The 21421-nt window shown below is 41.0% G+C and overlaps 2 protein-coding genes across 4 annotated transcripts in view; one reads left to right on the forward strand and one right to left on the reverse strand.

Annotated features, from left to right (window-relative positions):
- The window catches only part of LOC122113557 (centromere protein P), a 190760-nt gene extending 170769 nt beyond the window's left edge, over positions 1-19991 (reverse strand). The window contains exons 1-4 of the mRNA XM_042686578.1: positions 19730-19991; positions 16040-16221; positions 15639-15727; positions 7315-7403 (exon numbers count right to left, since the gene is read on the reverse strand). Of these exons, the coding sequence (XP_042542512.1) occupies positions 7315-7403; positions 15639-15727; positions 16040-16221; positions 19730-19836 (467 nt within the window). The 5' untranslated portion in view covers positions 19837-19991. The remainder of the gene's footprint in view (positions 1-7314; positions 7404-15638; positions 15728-16039; positions 16222-19729) is intronic.
- A 220-nt stretch (positions 19992-20211) lies between these two features.
- Nol8 (nucleolar protein 8) overlaps positions 20212-21421 on the forward strand; it is a 30392-nt gene continuing 29182 nt past the window's right edge. Inside the window, exon 1 of one of the 3 annotated variants that reach the window (XM_042686567.1) lies at positions 20212-20468. The gene's annotated coding sequence lies outside the window, so the exon portion shown is untranslated. Of the gene's footprint in view, positions 20469-20497; positions 20558-20579; positions 20631-21421 lie in introns of those variants that run through there. The other 2 variants (XM_042686568.1, XM_042686569.1) reach the window with 2 other exon arrangements.

Raw genomic sequence — 21421 nt, forward strand, 5'->3', positions numbered from 1 at the left:
TGGGTTATTAATTTTTCTGAAGGTTCGGTTTCTTGAGCCCTCTGTATATTCTAATATTACTAGGCCCTTTTCTGAAGTATAGCTAGCAAATATTTTCTCTCATTTTATAGGCTTTTAGCTTACTGTCCTTTGATATGCAGAATCATATGTGTTTATACCAGTCCAAGGGCTTAAACTCAGGATATGGGCCTGTCCCTGAGTTTCTGTGCTCAAAGCTGTTGAGCCACTTGAGCCACAGCTCCATTTCTGGCTTTTAAAAGTTAGAGGTAAGAGTCTTATAGACTTTTCTGCCCAGGATGGCTTTGAACTCTGATGGTCAAATCTCAGCCTCCTCAGTAGCTAGGATTCAGGCATAAATGACTGGTGCCCAGCTTGGCTTGATACAATCTCATTTGTCAATTCTCTTTCTGATTTGCTGAGCCCATAAAATTCTACTCAGAAAGTTCCTGCCTAGGCCACTAAGTTACAATGTTTCTCTTCCTATAGTAATTTCAAGTTTCAGATTGACATCTTTGATACATTTTGAATTGCTTTAGTACAAGGTGACAGATATCCCCTTGGTTTTCTGCATGTTTTCCCAGCATCAGTTGTTCAAGAAATTTTTTTTCTTAACAATATTTTTAGCTCCCTTGTCAAATATTAGGTAGCTGATTATTTATCTCAGTGAAGAATGACATTGGGATTTTGTGTAGATTGCTTTTGGGAGGATGGCAATTTTTATATTATTTATGCCAATACATCAGAATAGAATGTTTTCTCATTTCCTGGTGTTTTCTTAAATTCTTTCTTCACTTTTACAGAAAAAATATCTAAACGTTGAAGAGGATGTAGAGTAAATTGAACTCTTGCATGCTGCTACTGGGAATACAAAATTGGACCACAACTCTGAAAATACTTTGATAGTGTTACGTAGCTACCATATGAACCAGCTATCTAATTTTTTCCTGAACAGGCTGAATACTAAATATCTGTGACTGTATTATGAAAGCAACTGCAGACATTATGTAAAAGAATGGGTGTGAATGTGTTTCTGAAAATAATTTTTAAAATTTTTGTTGTAAAGATGACGTAGAGAGGGGTTGCAGTTATATAAATACATGGAGTATATTTTTTTTTTCTTCATTTTTTTGTTTTGAATTCTGGGCCTGAGTGCTGTCCCTGAACTCTTCAGCTCAAGGCGAGTGTTGTACCATTTGAGCCACAGCCCCGCTTCCTGTTTTCTGGTGGTTAATTGGAGATAAGAGTCTCATGGACTTTTCTGCCAGGGCTGGTTTTGAACCTCGATCCTCAGATGTAGTCTTCTGAATAGCTAGGATTACAGGCGTGAGCCACCAGCACCCCATAGTGCATTTCTTTTTTAATAGTGTTACCTCTTCTCTCCTTTTCTCACAGTTGTTTCCCTCCCAACTCCCTCCTCTACAAGTTGTATAGATCATTTTCTACTTAGTGTTTAGTATCACTGTTGAATGAGTTGACCCTTTGTCCCACCATTTTTTTAGTTATTACAATTTATTATACTCAGTGATGATTAGATGAAATGTTGAGGGGGGGAGTTCTCAAGATGGCGACGGGGCAGTAGGGAAACGCCACAGCTCTCTCCAACCAAAAAGAGAGTTCGAGTTCCAACCTTTAATCTCCCCAAGAGACCGACAACAACAAAAAGACGAACACTCAGAGAAAAACCAGAGGTGGAAAATAACAAAAAAGAAAGAGAGGAAAAGAAGAATTTCAGAACAGAGAAGAGCGAAGACCCCTCCCCCAACCTTTACTGGCCGCACGGCAGTGCGCCAAGCCGCCGGCCAGCCGGCCCGGCAGGGGCTGCCGGAGCCACAGAGACACAGGGGGCTGCTTGCAGATCACCAGGTACCGGATTGCAGAACAGCGGATCGCCAGGAACAGAGAAACCTACCAGCCGGGAGTCTCCAGGAGGATCCCACCCCACCCATCACTCTCCACCGGAGCGGAGAGGCTCCATCCCGCCAAAGCCGCCCGGCACCAGCAGCGCCACAAAGGGACCTGTCGCGATCGCAACGACCCGGCGGGGGGCCGCCCAACCCAGCCCGCAACCACCCCAACTGAACTCGGACTGCAACAACAACTGACGGACTGCAACAACAACTGACGACCTACAGGGTGAGTACCCATCAGGGGACAGGGAATCCATCAAGGGAGACCAGAGCTGGAGGGAATCCCCAGACCCTGACCTAGACTCCCTACCCCAACACCCGGACCACAGGACCCACTAAAACTGGGAACTGTTCGAGAGCCCCACCAGCCGGTGGAGCACACTCTGCTGGCAAGGCCAGAGCAAGAGCGCCCCGGGAAGGGAGCTTAAATGCTCAAGCCAGGAACAGTGCCCCTGGGTCAAGACTACCAACAGTAGAAGAAATTTGAACTGTGTCCTCCAGGCTGCATAACCAAGGTGGTATACACATTAGCACAGGCCTAACGAGCGCGCTCCAGGCTGGGGCCGGAACCAGGCCAGGGGACCGGCGCCTGAACAAAGCAAAAAGGGTCAGAAGTGGGGCTGTGGCTCAAATGGTAGGGTGCCAGCCCTGAGCTGAAGAGCTGAGGGACAGCACCCAAACCTAGAGTTCAAGCCCACAACCAGCCCAAAACAAACAAAAACACATCAGGAGCCCATAGCAGACTCCAGTATTTGGGAGAGTGCATCCAGAGCATCTGATCTTCCCAAGAGCACCCACAGGAGCAAACACAAGCAGTCTAGGCTGCTCAACCCTTCCAAAGGCGGGAATTGCTACAGCAGAGAGCTAAGAATCCTAAGTGAATAGCAGCTGGAAATAGGCTCCCAACAGAATCCAGATCAGACACAGACTCTCTCTACCAATAGAGAATCAGCAACCAAGCAAAGACAGACACACCAAAACAAGATTGAAGAGCAGTCTCCTGAACCCCCATGCGAAAATCACAGAGAAAAATCACAAGGTTTACCACTACCCAGGACAGCAAGCTCACCTCAAAAGCCAGCAGCCACGCAGGGGAGAGCCCCAGTGGGAGCAAAGCAGGAATGGAAGACAAAAACTACATCCAAGGGTTGCTGGAGGCAATGACTCAAGAAATAAAGCGAGAAATGGATCAGAAATTGAAAGAGCACAAGGATGAACTATCAAAAGATATACAGGATATCAAACAAAAATTGGATGCAAAAATAGAAGCTGCACAAACCTCAGTAAGAAGTGAGATAAACGCCAAATTAGAGGTAATGCATACTGATATCACCTCATTGAGAGGTGAGATCAGTACTCTGAGAACCAACATTGAATCCATAAAGGGATCCATTTCCATCATGCAAACCACAATAGAAGCCACGGTCAACAGAGTGAATGAAATGGAAGGTAGAGTGTCAGATACAGAAGACAGAATACACCAACTGGACCAAAAAGTGACAGATATGGAAAAATCACTCAAATTAAACCAAAGGGAAATTCAAGAGCAAGCAGATAATGCTAAAAAATTTAACCTTCGCATAATCGGAGTGGACGAAGGTGAGGAATTCCAGAGCAAGGGAATGCAACACCTATTTAACAAGATAGTCAATGAAAATTTTCCCCACCTCAAAAACGACCATCTTAACTACATCACAAAAGCTTATCGAACACCCAACAAGCAAGATCCCAGGAGAAACACTTCTAGGCACATAATAGTAACAATGATGGATCTGAATAATAAGGAAACAATCCTGCATGCAGCAAAAATGAAGAAGGAGCTATACTACAACGGGAAAAAAATTAGAATCACTGCAGATCTCTCCACACAAACAATGAATGCAAGAAAAGCCTGGGAAAGCACCATACGAGCCCTGAGAGCCAATAACTGCCAACCCAGACTGATATACCCGGCAAAGCTAGCATTCACATTCGATGGAGAACTGAAAACTTTTAATAGCATAGATGAAATGTTGACTCTTTTCTAAAATCCAGAGGATTTGTTTATTAATGTTTTTTGGTTGTAAAAATACTGTACAGAGGGGTTACAATTACATGAGTAAGGTAATGAGCACATTTCCTGTGGAGCATTGTTACCTCCTCCTTTGTTTTTCTCCTACCATCCCTTCCCTCCCCACTTCCCCAATCCCCCCCCCCCCACCCCCCAAGTTGTAAACTTCATTTTCAGCATAGTATCTTGTACATCTCTTTGTTACAATAGGTCAATCTGTATCCTTATTTCAGCATTTGGTTATTACCCTTACCCTCCCCAAATTAGAAAAATGTATATAAAGATGCAGGGCACTGACATCAAATACAGTGAAAACAGGGGTTATACTGTAGGGGAAGAACATATAAGAGAAACAAAAAAAAATCACATAGTATATTTAAAATACATTAAACAATAGCAAGAAAGAAAAAAAAACCCACTTGTTGTGTTCCTATCTTGGGGTTCATTTCACTTAACATCATCTTATTACGGTCATATGTACATAGCTTTTGACCTTTTCTGCTTGTCCTAGACATATGTTATTGCAAATAAGGGAAACCATGGCACCTATGTTTCTTTGGCCTGGCTTACTTCACTTAATATAATTTTCTCGAACTCTTTCCATTTCCTAACAAATGGAGCAATCCTAGTACCCAGGAGGCTGAGATCTGAGGATTCCAGTTCAAAGTCAGCTCAAGCAGAAAGGTTTGAGACTATCTCCAGTTAACTAGCAAAAAGCCAAAAGTGAAAGTGTGGCTCAAGTGGTAAAGTGACAGCCTTGAGTGAAAAAGCTAAGAGAGAGAGTGCCCTGGCTGAGTTCAAGCCAGCGAACAAAATAAAACCAAATCTCATATAATTTTGATCATATGTAGATGTTAGACTTAAAAGACATACATATTCAGAGTTGTAGAGACCTACACAGAGATTATTATCCTAATCATGGGACTATGTAGAAAAATGAGGGAAGGAGAGAGAGAGAGAGAAGAAACAACATGAAGGATAAATAACTACAGTAAACTATTTATGAAGACAATGTAGGAAGGGAAAGAGAAGACAATAGAGGGTTATTCTCAACAAAATATTATACATGTCTGAAATGCCATAGTGAAATTCCTTAGTACATTAATACACTCTAAAACAACTTGTCTCAGGAAAGTAAAACAGGCTCATATTGAGGCAGTGGGCACCTACTTGCTTAGCAGAAATGGGGAGGCTAAGGAAGAGGGTGAATGAAGATGAAATGATTGATACAGACTACAGTACTGAAAACAGATATATGAAAACAGAACAATGAAATTGTTTTGAAAAATGAGAATGGGCCAGGAGCCAGTGGCTCACGCCTGTAATCGAGATGTGAGGATCAAAGCCAGCCCAGACAAGGAAAGTTCATGAGACTCTATCTCCAATTAACTACCAGCAAACTGGAAGTGGTTCAGTGGCCCAAGTGGTAGAGCTCACTTTGAGCTGAAGAGCTCAGCGACAGCGTCCAGGCCGAGTTGAAGCCCCACAACAACAATTAAAAAAGTGAAAATGGAGGAGAGTAGGATGAAATTGATTGAGATACATTGTACATAGTTGTGAAAATGTCACAAGGAAACCTCTCCTGTATAACTAATATATGCTAATTAAAATCCTCAAAAGATATTATGGAAGACTTGCCAATTCTATGAGATCTTGAAGATGATGGAAGGACACTTTTTTGGGGGGAAGGGGGGGGCTGTGGTCGTGGGGCCTGAACTCGGCCTGGGCGCTGTCCCTCAGCTCTTCAGCTCAAGGCTAGCACTCTACAACTTGAGCCACAGCGCCACTTCCGGCTTTTTTCTTTTTGCTTATGTGGTGCTGAGGAATCGAACACAGGGCCTCATTCATGCAAGGCAAGCGCTCTACCACTGAGCCACCTTCCCAGCCCTGGAAGGATACTTTTAAAGATCTGAAAGAAAAGCCAACCCATTTTTCTATAGCCAGCTAAAATATCTTTCAAAAGATAAGGCACATAAAAGACCTTCCCAAAGAAACAAAAGCTAACAGAACTCGTAGCTAATAGACCAGCATAAGTACACACAGTGAGAAATATGAATCAACATAAAAATATGAAAAATGTTGGAAATGGTAAAAAAAAAAAAAGATAAATTTACACACAAAACTGTTTTCTTATTTTTAATTGTTTTAGAAATACTTGGCTTGTTTTCAAAAATAATTGAATAGGCAAAAATATTCACAATATATGTAAAAACAAAATTTATGACAACACAAAGACAAAAAGAGAAGAAAAGAAAAGCATACTGTTATTCTTTTGTGTTTAGGTTATTTTAAGACAAACTCTCAATATTATAGTCCAAGATGGCATGGAACTCACTATGTAGCCAGGTTGACCTTAAACGCGTGATCTCTAGCCTCACCTTCCCAAGAATTAGTGGTGTGTGCCATCACACCTAGTTCTTTTTATATGTGACATGTTTATTGTGCAATGTGAAGATAGATTGTGATAAGGGATAACAAGAGGAGAGGCAAATCAATGAACTAATAGCTAAGTTTTTCCTAATTAAAATTAAAGATATGAATTCTCATTCTATAAAACTACAGGTCTACTTACTAGTACTAAATTTACATTTAGGAAAATGATACTTAAGTTACAGAGATAAAGAAGAAATTCAAAAAGAGAAGCAATTTACACAAGGTTAGAGTCTGGACTAAAATCCACATCCTCTGATCTATATTCAACATCTTTTCTAAAACGCCACTCAGTTTTCAAAAGGGGGAAACCAAGTCTAGGAGAAGTACCCAAAATCTTGAGGCCAAGTATTTATTAAGTAGCTACAACATGCCCATTACCAAGGACATAGATATCCTTCCTTTTGTAGTTTACAGATAGCAGATGCTACTTCCAAAGCATGGCCAGCACAAAAGGACTATGTGAACTCTGTATGACACAATATATCCCTGCATTTCCTCTTACCCCCTCTCTGTCTTTTTTAATTCATACCTACTGGTTTCTCATATCAACTAAGCTTCCACATTCTCCCTTATGATCCAATTCCTAATATATACTTTGACAGCAAAATGTAACTCTCCCTTGTAGCATTTAAAATAACCACAATTTTAGACTTCTTTCAACAATTTGATTAGTATCTGACTTCTCACAAGACTGTAAATTCCATGCGGATCAAGAACTATATCTGGGTTTGCTCACATTTTAATACCTCAGCACATACTGAATATGCAATAATATATACTAAAAGAGTCATAGAAAGAATGCTTAAATACAAACCATAATAGTAGTATTAGGCTTTGCAAGAAGCTCCATTTGCTTACTAAAAGAAAACTTAAGACTTTAGAATGATATTAGTTCCCAAAATAATAAATCTGAAAATAGCTTACCTAGATACAAATTCACTTAATTCTGAATAGTCTGTAGGCTCCATTATTATGTTGAGGTCAGTAATTATAGAAGATGAATTCTCCTTAGTCTAAAGAAAAAAAAATTATGGATCAGAATGCAATAACAAAATAAAATAAAGGCAAAAACTTTGTAAAAGTGCAAACTAAATGCTTTCCAGTAAGAAAGGAAAAATCAAAAAAAGATAATGCATTATTTATAAGAATGAAATGAGACCCTAATCCATACTAAAAATCAAAATAAGGGCTGTGAGGTGGCTCAGTGGTAGAGTGCTTGCCTTGCATGCATGAGGCCTTGGGTTCCATTCCTCAGCACCACATAAGCAGAAAAAGCCAGAAGTGGTGCTGTGGCTCAACTGGTAGAGTGTTAGCCTTGAGCTGAAGAGCTGAGGGACAGTAGACAGGCCCCAGAGTTCAGGCCCCATAACTGACACATACAAAAATAAATCAAAATAATTTCAAATGACTTGAATATTAAAATCATAAATACTAGGAGGAAGAATAAACATGTAACTCATTACTGAGCCACGAAAAAATTTTCCCACTGTTGGTGAGAAAGTAAACTAGTGCAATAACTATGACAAGACACAAGACAATATGTTGGAAATGAACTTTATAACTTGGTGGGGGTGAGGGTAGGGGGAAACACTGAGAGGGGAGGGAAAGTAGGAGAAAAATGAGGGAGGGGAAACAATGTTCAACAAGAAATGTACCCATTACCTTACTATGTAACTGCAACCACTCTGTACATCACCTTAACAATAAAATTAAATTAAAAAAAAATCAGTAATTAAAAATACATCTTTCCTATGACCCTGCCATACTATTATAGGCAAATATCTGAAGAAGAGTAAATCAATATACCAGAAAGACACTCTATGGCCATGTTTATTGCAACGTTGTTCACAATAGCCAAAGAGTAAAATTAGCCAAAATGCCTAACAGATGAAGGGATAAAGTTGTAGGAGATACACACACACACACACACACACACACACATGCACACACATGCGCACACACACAATGCAATATTACATAGCCATAAAGAAAAATGAAATCATGTCATTTGTAGGAAGAGATGGAATTGAAAGACATATTGAGCATGATAGTAGGATAGCTCAAGCCCAAAAAGAACAGATACATGTTTTCATCCATATCTAAAAGCAAGACCTAAAAAACATATTTATTCAGGAATATATTTGCATATATAATTGTTAAATTTGAAAAACATAGAACATGAGCCTAAGGTACTACTTAGAAGAAGAAGGGAAGAAGAGAGTGAATAATTTGGAAATATGCTTGAACTATATTGAAAGCAGCATAAAGAACTGGCATTACTGACATGAACTACTATACCCAGTCTGTCTTATTAATTTCCTTGCTTTTTATGGCATTTGTTTTTGTGCTGTTACTGGGGCTAGAATGCAAGACCTTGTGCTTTTGCTCAGCTATTTTGCACAGCTGGCACTCTCCCACTTAGGCCACACCTCCAGTTCATGGCATTCTATCAGAATTTTAGATTTTTGGTTACTTTGTCTAATATGATGATAAAAGAACTCTGTACCATCTTTTTGTTAACATCTATGGCTCCTATTTGTTGTTATGAATGGGAATAACTCTAGAAATTTTTGCCAGCTCCTAAGACTAGAGTTCTTTTCTACAACTTAAGAATTGCACAGGAATGGAGGTAAACATATCCAGTCATGGTATTCAATATACACTATGTAAAAAAAATGAACTACAAAACTTGTGGGCAGGAACAGGAGGGGGAAAATGGGAGAAAGCAAATAATTTTCTGATTCCCTTTCCCATTTAGACACTGACCTGTGTCCTCATATTCTAAGTGGATGGAAGAATGAGTATAGATAATTTATCATCTCTGTTGAGCTTTTTCACCCACTTTAGGGAACAGTGAGAGAAGTTAGTGGAAGTCAAGTAGGCTGTCTATGGGCATCTATCACCCTATCTAATCAAAACAATTCCAGAGGCATTCTTGGAACTCAATGAAATAGACAACTCAAGTAAAAATGGATGGTAGACTTATATAAATCTAAGGGTGATGTATCATCCTTATAATAAAAAAATTAAATGAAATAAAATTTTTAAGAATGGATGATAACCATCATGTATCCAAAGACAATACATAAATAGACAGTAAGTAAAGGAAAAGATGATTCATATCATTAGTCATCATTCAATAGTTCCATTTGATCTATTAATTCTATTATTGTACAGCCAAGACAAATACAGTCAAATATTCACTTAAAAACTTGTCAACTGGTAGCTGGGTGCTGGTGGCTCAGGCCTGTAATCCTAGCTACTCAGGTGGCTGAGATCTGAGGAACATGGTTTGAAGCCAGCTAAGGCAGGAAAGTCCATGAGACTCTTGTCCCTAATTAATCAGAGAAAATGCCAGAAGTGGTGCAATAGCTCTACTGGTAGAGTACTAGCCTTGCACAAAAAGAGCTTAGGGACAGCACCCAGGCCCAGAATTCAAGGCCTAGGACTAGCAAAAACCAACAAAAAAAAAAACCTTGTGAAGTGGTGTCTCATGCCTATAGTCACAGCTATTCAGGAGGCACAGGTAGCAGGGACTGCAGACTAAGGCTGGCCAAGGCAAATGTAAGACCCTACCTGAAAAACTACAAACAAAAAGGGATGAGGCATGCCTCAAGTAGAATAATTGCCTAGAAAGCCTAAGGACTTGAGTTCAAACCCTAGTATTAAAAAAAGCTTGTACATGAGTTATGTTCATAGCAGCATTATTCTAATAGCCAAAAAGTGAAAACCACCATTATTTTCATTAACTGACAAACTGGATAAATAAACTACACAATAGTATTATTCAACTAAAACAAGTGCTGACATATCATACAACATGGAAACACAGACTTTAAAAACATGTTAAATGGAAAAAAAACTAGACACAAGAGAACATACTTTATGATTCCATGTATAAAATGTCCAAAAGAAGACAAATGCATAGAAAATAATATACTAGTTGCTCAAGGTTGTATGAAAAAAAGAGGAATATGAGGTTTGTAAGCTGAAGAAAAAGCTCTTGAATTTGTTAGAGTAGTGGTTACACTACTCTTAGATATGCTAAAAGTTATTGAATTTAAATGAACTTATCTTAACAGAGTTGTTACCAAGGAAGGAAATGAAAGAAGAAAACAAAATTCTCAGAAGCAAATCATACCTGTAGTTCAAGTATGTGGGGGTATATGTTAGATTTTGGCTTTTCACCCATTAAGATAGGCAGGTCACCCTACCAATCCTCAAGACTGAGATTTCACTGCTTACCACGTTTTGGTAAGTTGTGGACTATGTTGAGTCCCTGAAATGTAGACTGCAAAATAATTGACTTTCCATCCTCTCCTGTGGTCCTGATAACTAGGTCACTGCTTCCCAGTGGGCACACAAGGTACAATATCTTATTAAAATACTCTGAACCCAGAGCCCCTGCATTAATCTCAGTATCTCATCTTTTTCTACCAGGGTTTAAAGCCTAGACTTCCCACTCTTCTCTACAACTTAAGAATTGCACAGGAATGGAGAGAGGAAGGGTAAACAAATACAGTCATGATATTCAATATACACTATGTAAAAAATGAACTATGCAACCTGTGAGCAGGAACTGGATGGGGAAAATGGGAGAAAGCGAATAATATACACTTCATACAGTGAAAAAAAGCTTTAATCACAAAATGTCAGTTTCTAAAACGTTGTAAGAAAAGGCCCTGTTAACAAAATTTATATATGTCTCATGAAGACCCTCTATTAGGATTTCAGTGTTTTAATTCAAATGTTACAAACAGCAAATTATCTTTAGAACCTATAAAAATTGAGAATGAATTCTTTACATTTAAAAATTTCCTACTTTAACATATGTGGAGATAAAACTTTGGGGCTGTGTGCAGTGGCTCATGCCTATAAGTCTAGCTATTCAGGAGGCAGAGGTAGGAGGAACAAAGTCCAAGGCTGACCTAGACAAAAATATAAGAATCTAACAAACAAAGCAAAAAGGCTGGAGGCATGATTCAAGTGATACAGTGCCTGTCTAGCAAGTTTGAGGACCTGAGCTAAAACTTCATTTTGGCACAAAAAAGGAAAAAAGTTCCTATTTTTTAAATCATTTGTTCATTTCATTGTGTTTCAAGCAGACCAGATATACATAATCTGCCAGTTTTCCTGCAAACTTGCACTTATTTGATTATGCTGCATGTACTATGGAAAGTTAATACAGTAGGTATTAATTCTCCTCACAATTATTATAGTGCTGCCAACACTAGGCTACAAATTTGAGGTAAAGTTATGTTCAACCACCTTTGAAAACAACAGCTGCACTGATTTTCCTATAAGAGGGTTGGCCTAGATAATATATAAAGTAACTTGTGTTCTAACATGATTTTATGTCACTTTTGGTTCAATTTCATAAAATTAAATATATAAAACTTTGTAAAGTTACTTTTACTTTCAATTTTCTGATAGCTAAACATCTCCTTCTAGTGGACAGTTTGATTTTAGAAAATGAGATCACAGGGCCAGAGGTGTGGCTCAAGTCTAACTATAACGCCAGTCCAGAGCAAGCAAGCCAGCCTAGGGAAAACTTGAGACCCTAAATTCAAGCCCCAGTACTGCCAAGAAAATACAACAAAAACCCAGAAGGGTTCTGTCTTCACTTTTTTTTAAAATCAATCTCACAGCAAAAGTGTGCTCAGTATGTAAAAATGGTAAAAACATCTTAGAAGGTACATTTGCAACCAACTGAAATTCCTGATTTCACTGCTGTCTGCCACTGCTTCCCAAATCTTACTAGTTGTTTGTTCAAGAATCATAAAATTAGACCAGTGCAGGTAGTGCATGCCTATAAGCTATTTAGGAGGCTGAGGTGTGGATCAAGTGGTAGAGTGATAGCTGTGAGCAATAAAAGCTAAACAAGAACACCAGGCCTTGAGTTCATGCACCAGTACCAGTCCCCCTCCCCCCCAAAAAATCTTAAAATTAAAAATGCTCCAAGAGGGGGCTCAGTGGTAGAGTGCTTGCCTTGCATGCATGAGGCCCTGGGTTTGATTCCTCAGCACCACATAAGCAGAAGTGGGGCTGTGGCTCAAGTGGTAGAGCGCTAGCCTCGAGCTGAATTGCTGAGGGACAGTACCCAGGTCCAGAGTTCAGGACCCAAAACCGACCAAAAAAAAAAGCTCCAAGAGAAAATGAATTCTCTTAACACAGTCAGGGAGAGGAAGAGCATACTTCTGCATCACTTTGTTAGCAAAACCAACCAGTCTCCAGTCTTCAAACACCTGTGTACCTTTTTTCTTTTTTCAATACTGGGGTTTGCAATCAGGGCCTTATACTTGTTAGGCAAGGAGCCCTCTAACACTTGAGCCATGTCCCAGCCCATTTTTGCTTTAGTTATTTTCAGGTATTTTGCTAGGGGTTGCCTCAGATCATGATTCTCCTACTCATATAGCTGGGATCACAGGTATGAAACTTATTGATTTGAGATGGGATCTTACTTTTTCACCCAGGCAGTCTAGAACCATGACCCATCTGACCTCAATGACCATATCCTGAGTAGCTGAGATTACAGGCATGAGCTACCCAATGGAACTACATACTTTTAAATGACAACTCACATCCCTTTATAGAGTTTCTGCAATTATCATGTCCTGTCTTTCAAATAGTTCCTCTCAAACTTTTTTCCTCACAACTCCTAAAGTATATTGGACAAAAACTCCTAGTTGCTTCAATGTTTATTTTCATTGTTACCCCATCTATTCACTGGCTTAAGGCACCAGAAGTACCCAACTTTCCACATCTCCAAGCATTCAACCATTCTCTAGCCATAAAAAATCATCCTAAAAGTGCAATGCCACTAACAGCCTATTCAACACAGAACAGTCTCTTTTCAGTTGGATTTTAGACAAGTTTTCTGAGGATAAGACTAATTTTCCCCATAGCCTTACCTCTCCCAGGTAATCCATAAAGTAATTGTTGAAAATATGAACACCTGCAGCAGAGAAGGCCCGAAAACCCTAAGATGTACTAAAATGCCTCTCATAGTTTCTGGACAATATCTATAGTATAGCAGTTCTCAGAGAAGGAGCTGGACCTCAGTCTTATGACCACCAACCTCCCACAAGCTGCAGGCAGAATCCATTAATGTGTGCCAGTATGCAGAAGTGGAATGCTACCTCTCTGAGGTCAGGATCACCACAGATATAAAGAAAGAAAATACACTTGGTCCAATTACACAAACATCTACAATGGGAAAACCTAGAGTCCCCATGCCATCTAAATGAAGAATCCTGGTACCTGTCCCTTAGTGCACAAAGACAGCATTTCCACAGGACCTGCTGTGACTACTCTTTTATCTGATGAGCTAAACCAAAACAGTTTCTTGTGTCTTTATTCTTGTCCATGGGCTGAGGGGTGGCTCAATGTGGCAGAACACCTGCTTAGCAAGAGCAAGACCCTGAGTTTAAACCCCAGTAACAAAACACATACACATATACAGACACACACAATATTAAACATGCTAGGAACTTGTGGTTCATTCTGATAATCCCAGCTACTCAGAAGACCTGAGAATTGTGTTTTGAAGCCAGGTTAGGCATCTTATGAGACCCTTTATCTCTATCTAATCACCAAAATGCTGAAGTAGAGCTGTGGCTCAAGTGGTAGACTGACAGCTTTGAGCAAAAAAGCTAAGGAAAAGTGTCCAGGCCCCGAATTAAAGACCTAGTATGAACACATCCACAAAAGAAATTTAAGGCTGGTTGCCAGAGGGTCATGCTTGGAATCCTAGCTACTTAGGAAGCTGATCATGGTTTGAAGCCAGCCTGGGCAAGAAAATCTATGATTGATTGATTGATTGATTTTGTCAGTTGTAGGGCTCTTTTGGCCTGGGTGCTGTCCCTGCGCTCTTCAGCTCAAGGCAAGCACTCTACCACTTGAGCTACAGCGCCACTTCCGGTCTTCTAGTGGTATATTGGAGATAAGAGTCTCACAGACATTCTTGCTCCAGTTGGCTTTGAACCGCAATCCTCAGATCTCAGCCTCCTGAGTAGCTAGGATTATAGGCGTGAGCCACCGGCAACTGGCAAACCTGTGATTCTTAACTCCAGTTAACTACCAGAAAAAGCTGAAAGTGGAGCTGTAGCTCAAGTGGTAAAGTTCTAGCTTTGAGCATAAGAACAGTGCCCAGGCTCTGAAGTATATACCCAGCCTTGGTCATCTCTATAATTATGTCTGGATCCTATCTTTTTAGAAACAGCCTTTGAAGGTGCCTGAGCCTATTCTGCATATCCTTAACCAGTAAAGCTATAAACTATCATTCTGTCTTTTTTTTTTTGGTCTGCTCGTGGGGTCTGAACTCTGGGCCTGGGCACTGTCCCTCGGCTCTTCAGCTCAAGGCAAGCGCTCTACCACTGAGCCCCTAAAGAGCGCTTGCCTTGCATGCCTGAGGCCCTGGGTTCGATTCCTCAGCACCACATAAACAAAAAGAAAAAAGCCGGAAGTGGCGCTGTGGCTCAAGTGGTAGAGTGCTAGCCTTGAGCTGAAGAGCCGAGGGACAGCGCCCAGGCCCAGAGTTCAGGCCCCAGGACCGGACCCAAAAAAAAAAAAAAAAAAAAGTCTTAACTAAAGGTGCCTCCTTTCCTATGTTGTGTCTTAGCAGTCCAATATAATATGCAAGATCATCTAGCACCAAGCAACCATCATATGGCTGTAGTTCTAGATTACCACAGCCTAATGAGAGGTCCTGAGCAAGGACACTTGTTTCCATAGATTAAATGCTGAGGAAATTTGTTACATATCAATAGGAATTAATAGATGAGAGGCCCATTTGCTAATTATTGGTGACATCCAGGACTGCTCTATCAATGGGCTCAGCAGCAATAGTACCAAGTGCTGGAGTACCAAGTGATGGAGTATTAATACCTAAGTCTTGAATAAGCTGAGCACTGGTAGCTTAAGCCTGGAATCCTAGCTACTCAGGAGGCTGAGATCTGAGCATCTAGGTTCAAAGACAGCCAGGGCAGGGAAGGTCCTTGAGACTCTCCAAGAAAGAACCAAAAAGCCAGAAGTGGTTTGAGTATTAAAACAAAAAAACTAAGGGACAATGCCCAAGCCAAGTTCAAGCCAGTACTAAAAACAAAAATATAACAAAACATCTTGAATGATACTACTGTGTCATAAGGAAATGTGACTTGGGAAATCAACTCAGTCACTGCTAGAGGCTGTAGTATGGGACTGTTTATGTCACAGAAAATCTTCCTTACAAAAGATACTGCTTAATTTACCTCAATTTCCAGAATCTGAAATTCAAGTTGAAAAGTAACCATGCAGCAATTTCCTGATAATCTGTGTCTCTGCATAACCTTCTTTATACCTGTAAATTAGAACAATTATTTTATATGCAAAAACACTTTCTTTTCAAGTACCTATTATATTTGCATGAATATCTACAATACATGTAAGTAGATGAGTAACAGTATATTTTAGTAAATTTCATTTTTAAAAAATCTAGAAAAATGTGCATCCAACTGATTAGCCAGATGTAGCACTGTGGCTCAAGTGACAGAGCACTAGTCTTCAGCAAAAGCAGCTCAGGGACAGAGGCCAGACCTAGAGTTTAAGCCCCAGTACTAGCAAAAACAAAACAAAGCAAATGAAACACTTTCAGATTTAAAGTAACACTTACCTTTTTCTATCATCTCAGCACTTGTTAGATCCTTTGTCTTCTTGGAGTAATTTCCTACATTGAAGCCAGTAAGCGAACTTAGAAATGAAAGTTCTCCTTTTAAATGTTCAAGCTGACTTTTCAGGTCTTTGGAAGATTCCTGTTCCTCAGAATCTGATTGGAGTAATTCGTGAAATGATTTTCTACAAAGCAAATACCAGAAAGTTAATCCAACTATTAAAAAGTATTTCCTGGACTGGGAAAGTGGCTCAGTGGTAGAGTGCTTGCCTTGCATGCATGGGGCCCTGGGTTCGATTCCTCAGTACCATAAAAGCAGAAAAAGCCGGAAGTGGTGCTGTGGCTCAAGTGGTAGAGTGCTAGCCTTAAGCTGAAGAGCTGAGGGCCAGCACCCAGAGTTCAGGCCCCATGACTGGCCAAAAAAAAATCATCTACAATCATGAACACACACACACACAGGCCAAAAAAAAATCATCTACAATCATGAACACACACACACACACACACACACACACACACACACACACACACACACACACACACACACACACACACACACACACACACACACACACACACACACACACACACACACACACACACACACACACACACACACACACACCCCCCCCCCCCCCCCCCCAGGTTATATGGCAAAGAAACTTACCTCAAAAAAATCTATAGTATGTGACATGAATTTAAAAAGCTGGCCATCAGTGCCTCATGTCTATAATCCTAGCTATTCAAGATGCTGAGATAAGAGAACTGAAGTTTGAAGCCAGGCCAGACAAAAAAGTCCTAGAGACTTTTTTTTTCAGCAAAAAGCCAGAGTAGAGGCAAGGCTCAAATGGCAAAGCACCAGCTATAAGCAAAGGCCAGCAAAACTGTGAGGCAATAAGTTCAAGCTCTGGTACTACCAAAAAAATAAGAAGTCAACTATTTACTAATAAGTGTTAAAAGACAAGTACTGTTCTAGATGATTATGCACACACACACACATGTGTATTAACTCAATCCTCACAATAGCTTGTAAAATTTTTACCAAGTATAATGTTATAATTTTACCAAGGAGGAATCTGAAGTACAGGAGGAAATCACTCAATCAAGATTACCCACAATCCTGCCATAAGAGCCAGGATTGTAAGGCAAGCAGACAATTTGGCTCTACCTTTTAGATACATGGATATAGTAGAATCATTTGTGTACAATTTCCCTATCTCTACTCCGCTTAAAAATCACTTAAATGGTTTGAGGCCAGTGTAGGCAGGAAAGTCTGTGAAACCAGCAAAAAATTGGATATAGAGGTGTAGAATACCAGCCTTGAACAAAAATGCAAATTGAGAGCTAGAAGCCATGAATTCAAGCCCTAGTACCAACATACACAGTCAATATATCCATCACAGTGAAGAAAAACTTAACATAAAACCCTAGATACGGGGCTGGGAAGGTGGCTCAGTGGTAAAGCGCTTGCCTTGCATGCCTGAGGCCCTGGGTTCCATTCCTCAGCACCACATAAGCAAAAAGAAAAAAGCCGGAAGTGGCGCTGTGGCTCAAGTGGTAGAGCCTTAGCCTTGAGCTGAGGGACAGCGCCCAGGCCTAGAGTTCAGGCCCCACGACCGGACCCAAAAAAAAAAAACCCTAGATACAAAACATCCTAAATTGGTATTTTTTATGTGTTTTTTGTTCTGGACAAAGTCTTGCTATATAAAGCTGTATAACTTATCCTATTAGGAAGCTGAGGCAGGAAGACGGTAACAATTGTGCTGTAATATGCCAGAATGACATTTCATGTCTTTACAATCTAGACTCTTCTTAATTTCCCAACTCCGTTCTTGTTGGAAATGTCTCTGAATGTTGGGGTGTCATATGAAAATAAGCACACAACTCAACAGTAATGGCAAGAGTTTACTTCTACAGAGGGCATGCTACTAACAGGAGTCCAAATAAACAAGTGTGCAGGGCAGACAATCCACCTAGGTCTTTTTTTCCTAAGGAATGACTGCTTTTGATCTAATTGGTCAGAACTTTGGGCTATATTCTTCCATGACTGGCTTACGTTTATCCAAGCAATCAACCAAAGCCAGGACACCTGGCCAAAACTTGTCAGGAAAAACAATTGTTACACAGCTGGCACTCTACCACTTAAGCCATGCCTCCAGCTCCTAGATAATTCTTATAACAAGATATGGCTTAACTAAAGCAGCTTCTTGTAAAATAGTAGTGATCTGTTTCTATAAAGCAACTACTAACAGAAAAACATTCTAACTCTAACACTCACTGAGGAGTTTCAGATTACATAAATAACCCATTATATTATCCTGGACTAATAATGACATCTTGTGGTCAGTAAAGAAACTGTTTTTCCCCAAAGAATAACACCATGTTACTCAAACTTCAAGTACCCTTATAAGGGCTGGCGGGCATGGCTTAAGTGTTAGAAAGTTTTCCTAGCAGGCTCAAGATCCTGTACCACAATCTATGCCACAAAAATAAACCCCCCCCCCAAATAAAATTTCCAATGCACAATAATTATATAATAAAAATGTGCACATAAATATGCAGGGTGGAAGATAGGTGTCCATAAAAATACATACTCTGAATCAGTAGATGGGGATAGGACCAAAATCTGGAGGTCTCACTAATTCCCAAGATATCACACCTGGAGTAGCAAGTCCACTATATTTACTCTGATTTTTGGAGGAGCACCTGTCTGAGGTCTGTTTCTTTCTGCCTTTTTACCAGTTATGACTTTTTCTCTACTTTGATTTTCTTTAACCCCTCTCCTCCTTGACATCTCTAGCATTTTTGTTCATTTAGCTTAGGGGGAAAAAAAGATAAACTGTTTTGTGTCGTTTGTCCTGATTAGACAATAGAAATGGTTTCCAAATTTGAGAAGATACAAAGTTCTTCCCTTTACTCGCACAAACCAAGAATGTCTGGACAATGGATTTCCCGAGGACCTTGACAACTTCTCCGATTCTCAACATTCTTTCGCTTTAAAAGAGAATTTTATCATAGCAGGCTGTCAGAGTCTCCTATCAACTACATAGTCTACACAGTGACAGAATTCAAAGTACTTGATATCAACTTGCTTTTTTATGTTTTTTAAAATCTGTCTAGGTGCTCTTTTCTCCTCCATGTCAGGACTGAATTCAGGGCTTTGCCCATGGTTAGCAAACACTCAACCACTGAGCTACATTCCCAGTCCCTTGCGTTATTAACGTAAACGAAAAGTCAGTGTCATTTAATGTGGCTCGTTGATCCTTCCCCTGCAACCTTCCTCCCCCTCTCCCCCCAAAAAAGACAAGAAACAAAGCCGAATAAATCCCAATTAGATGCCGCTTCGTGGGGCAGGCCAGATTATCCAGTCAGGAAAGAGACATCTTTTTCCTAGACAGTCATCAACAAAAGAAAGCCTTTGGGAAAAGGACTGCAGTCCCCGACGTGAATCCCGAATTCAAGAATAAACCGGTTATGACACTGGAAGATGCTGGTAGCGGTGCCCTAAATGCGGCGCTCGACTGTACAGTACCAATATTGGTTCAAGTCTACAGTGTGGCCCGTTCCAGGCTACAGTTTCAGCACCGGGTCTGCGGCGAGCTGGAACCGGGAGCAATCAGGACATTCACCCGCCTCGCCCGCCCACAGACACTATCTCCAGTGGGCCTGGGGGCGAACACGGGAGCCACATACCGGTTGCGGGACATGTTTTCCAAGGGTGCCGGCAGCTTCGCGCAGGTCCGCTGCAGCTCTGCGATCTCCGCCTCCAAGGCGCGAACCTCAGCCCACCCAGCTTCCATCGCACTCCTCAGACCGGCGCGCGCTGCCGCGAGTGACAACCCGAGCGCGGGGCTTCAAGTCGCGCGCGCTCCTGGCGCTAACCATTCCCGAAAGTCGAGGGGGGAAGGCGACCAAGCGACGCGCGTTCACTCCTCCGCCCAAACAATATTACAGGTCTTTGATGCCCACCCTACGTGGTGAGAGTTACCTCTTAATAGTCCTGACCCTTTTGAAAATTGGTTCGTTCCGATTCAAAGCCCAAACTTTCAGCTGCCCCCCCCCCCCGCCCGTGGCTTTTGGAACTACCCAAACTCCTCCTACGTCACTGCAGAGGCGGCTCCGGAACACCAGAAGACAGGAGTCTCTTTATTTTTCTTCCTCCCGGTCACTTCCGCCTACCCAGTCCAGAAGTCAACGAACACGCGGCGCTCAGGCTCTTCACTGGAAAGTAGACCAGTTTGCCTTAGGCTCTTTTTCAGGCTCTGAAGCGAATTTATTGGAGAAGGAGAGGGTAGTCTGGACCACGAGAAAGGAAATAAAAGGCCTCTCCGGAACTGAGTGTGGAAACGGAACCCTTGGAGGCTGGATTGGAAGTCGTGTAGGAAGGAAGCGCAAGCACTCAGGCTTAGCCTCTGCGCCTGGCGGACTTTAGGTGAGGCGTGGGTTTCGGGGGGAGCAAGGTTGGGACTGTAGGACGTCGTCTCTCTTCTCTCTGGATCTTCTCAGAGCAAGAAAGATGGGGTGGGCAGGGTGCCATGTGACGTGCTGTTTTGTGATCTCCCTTTGGAGCAGTCTGTCTGCTGTTGGGTAAGGGGTAAGTGGGAACTGAGTGCCTGCAGTACTAAACGAGAGAGGTAGCATGGTTGTACAACTAAAATGCTTCTGGAAAACACTTCCATCATACATACATATACATGTATTTAGTGTATGCTACATAACATATAGTATTAACCGTTCTGTGTTCTGAATTTAGAACTGGATTGTGATCCTGATTTCACCTCCAACTTTGTTTATGGCATTGAGGGCCCCAGGACCTGCCAGGAAAAAGAAAAACAAAACAAAACAAAACACCTTCTGCCAGGCACTTGTGGCTCACCCATGTAATCCTAGCTACTCAGGAGGCTGAGCTCTGAGGATTGCAGTTCAAAGCTAGCCCGGACAGTAAAATCCATGAGACTCCAGAAAACTTGAAGTGACACTGTGGCTCAAAATGGTAGAGCCTTAGCCTTGAACAAAAAGAGCTCAGGAACAGCACCCAGGCCCTGAGTCCAAGCCCCATGACCAACAAAAAAGAGAACAAGGAAAAATATTTAATAATGTGAATAAGACAATAAAAAGTACTAGCATATCCTAATTGTGGTCATTTAAGTAAAAAACCACCTTCCATACCTGTGTATGTGTAAATGTGGTACCAAAATGTATTTACAGAGAATGCAAATGTAGAGCTTGAGAACAATCTCCAGGGATAAGTTTGGAAGCAATACAATAGGAAGTGAAATACAGTTTTAGATGAACAACCTGGCACAGAAAGTTCAAGGGAAGTAACTGTGTTTCATATGTAATTATGAAAAAGAATTCCTTTATACACAGAACATTTCTGTTTCC

Source organism: Dipodomys spectabilis, unplaced genomic scaffold (genome assembly GCF_019054845.1).
Source record: "Dipodomys spectabilis isolate Male_0828 unplaced genomic scaffold, ASM1905484v1 ptg000098l, whole genome shotgun sequence".
In the NCBI taxonomy this organism is placed as follows: Eukaryota; Metazoa; Chordata; class Mammalia; order Rodentia; family Heteromyidae; genus Dipodomys; species Dipodomys spectabilis.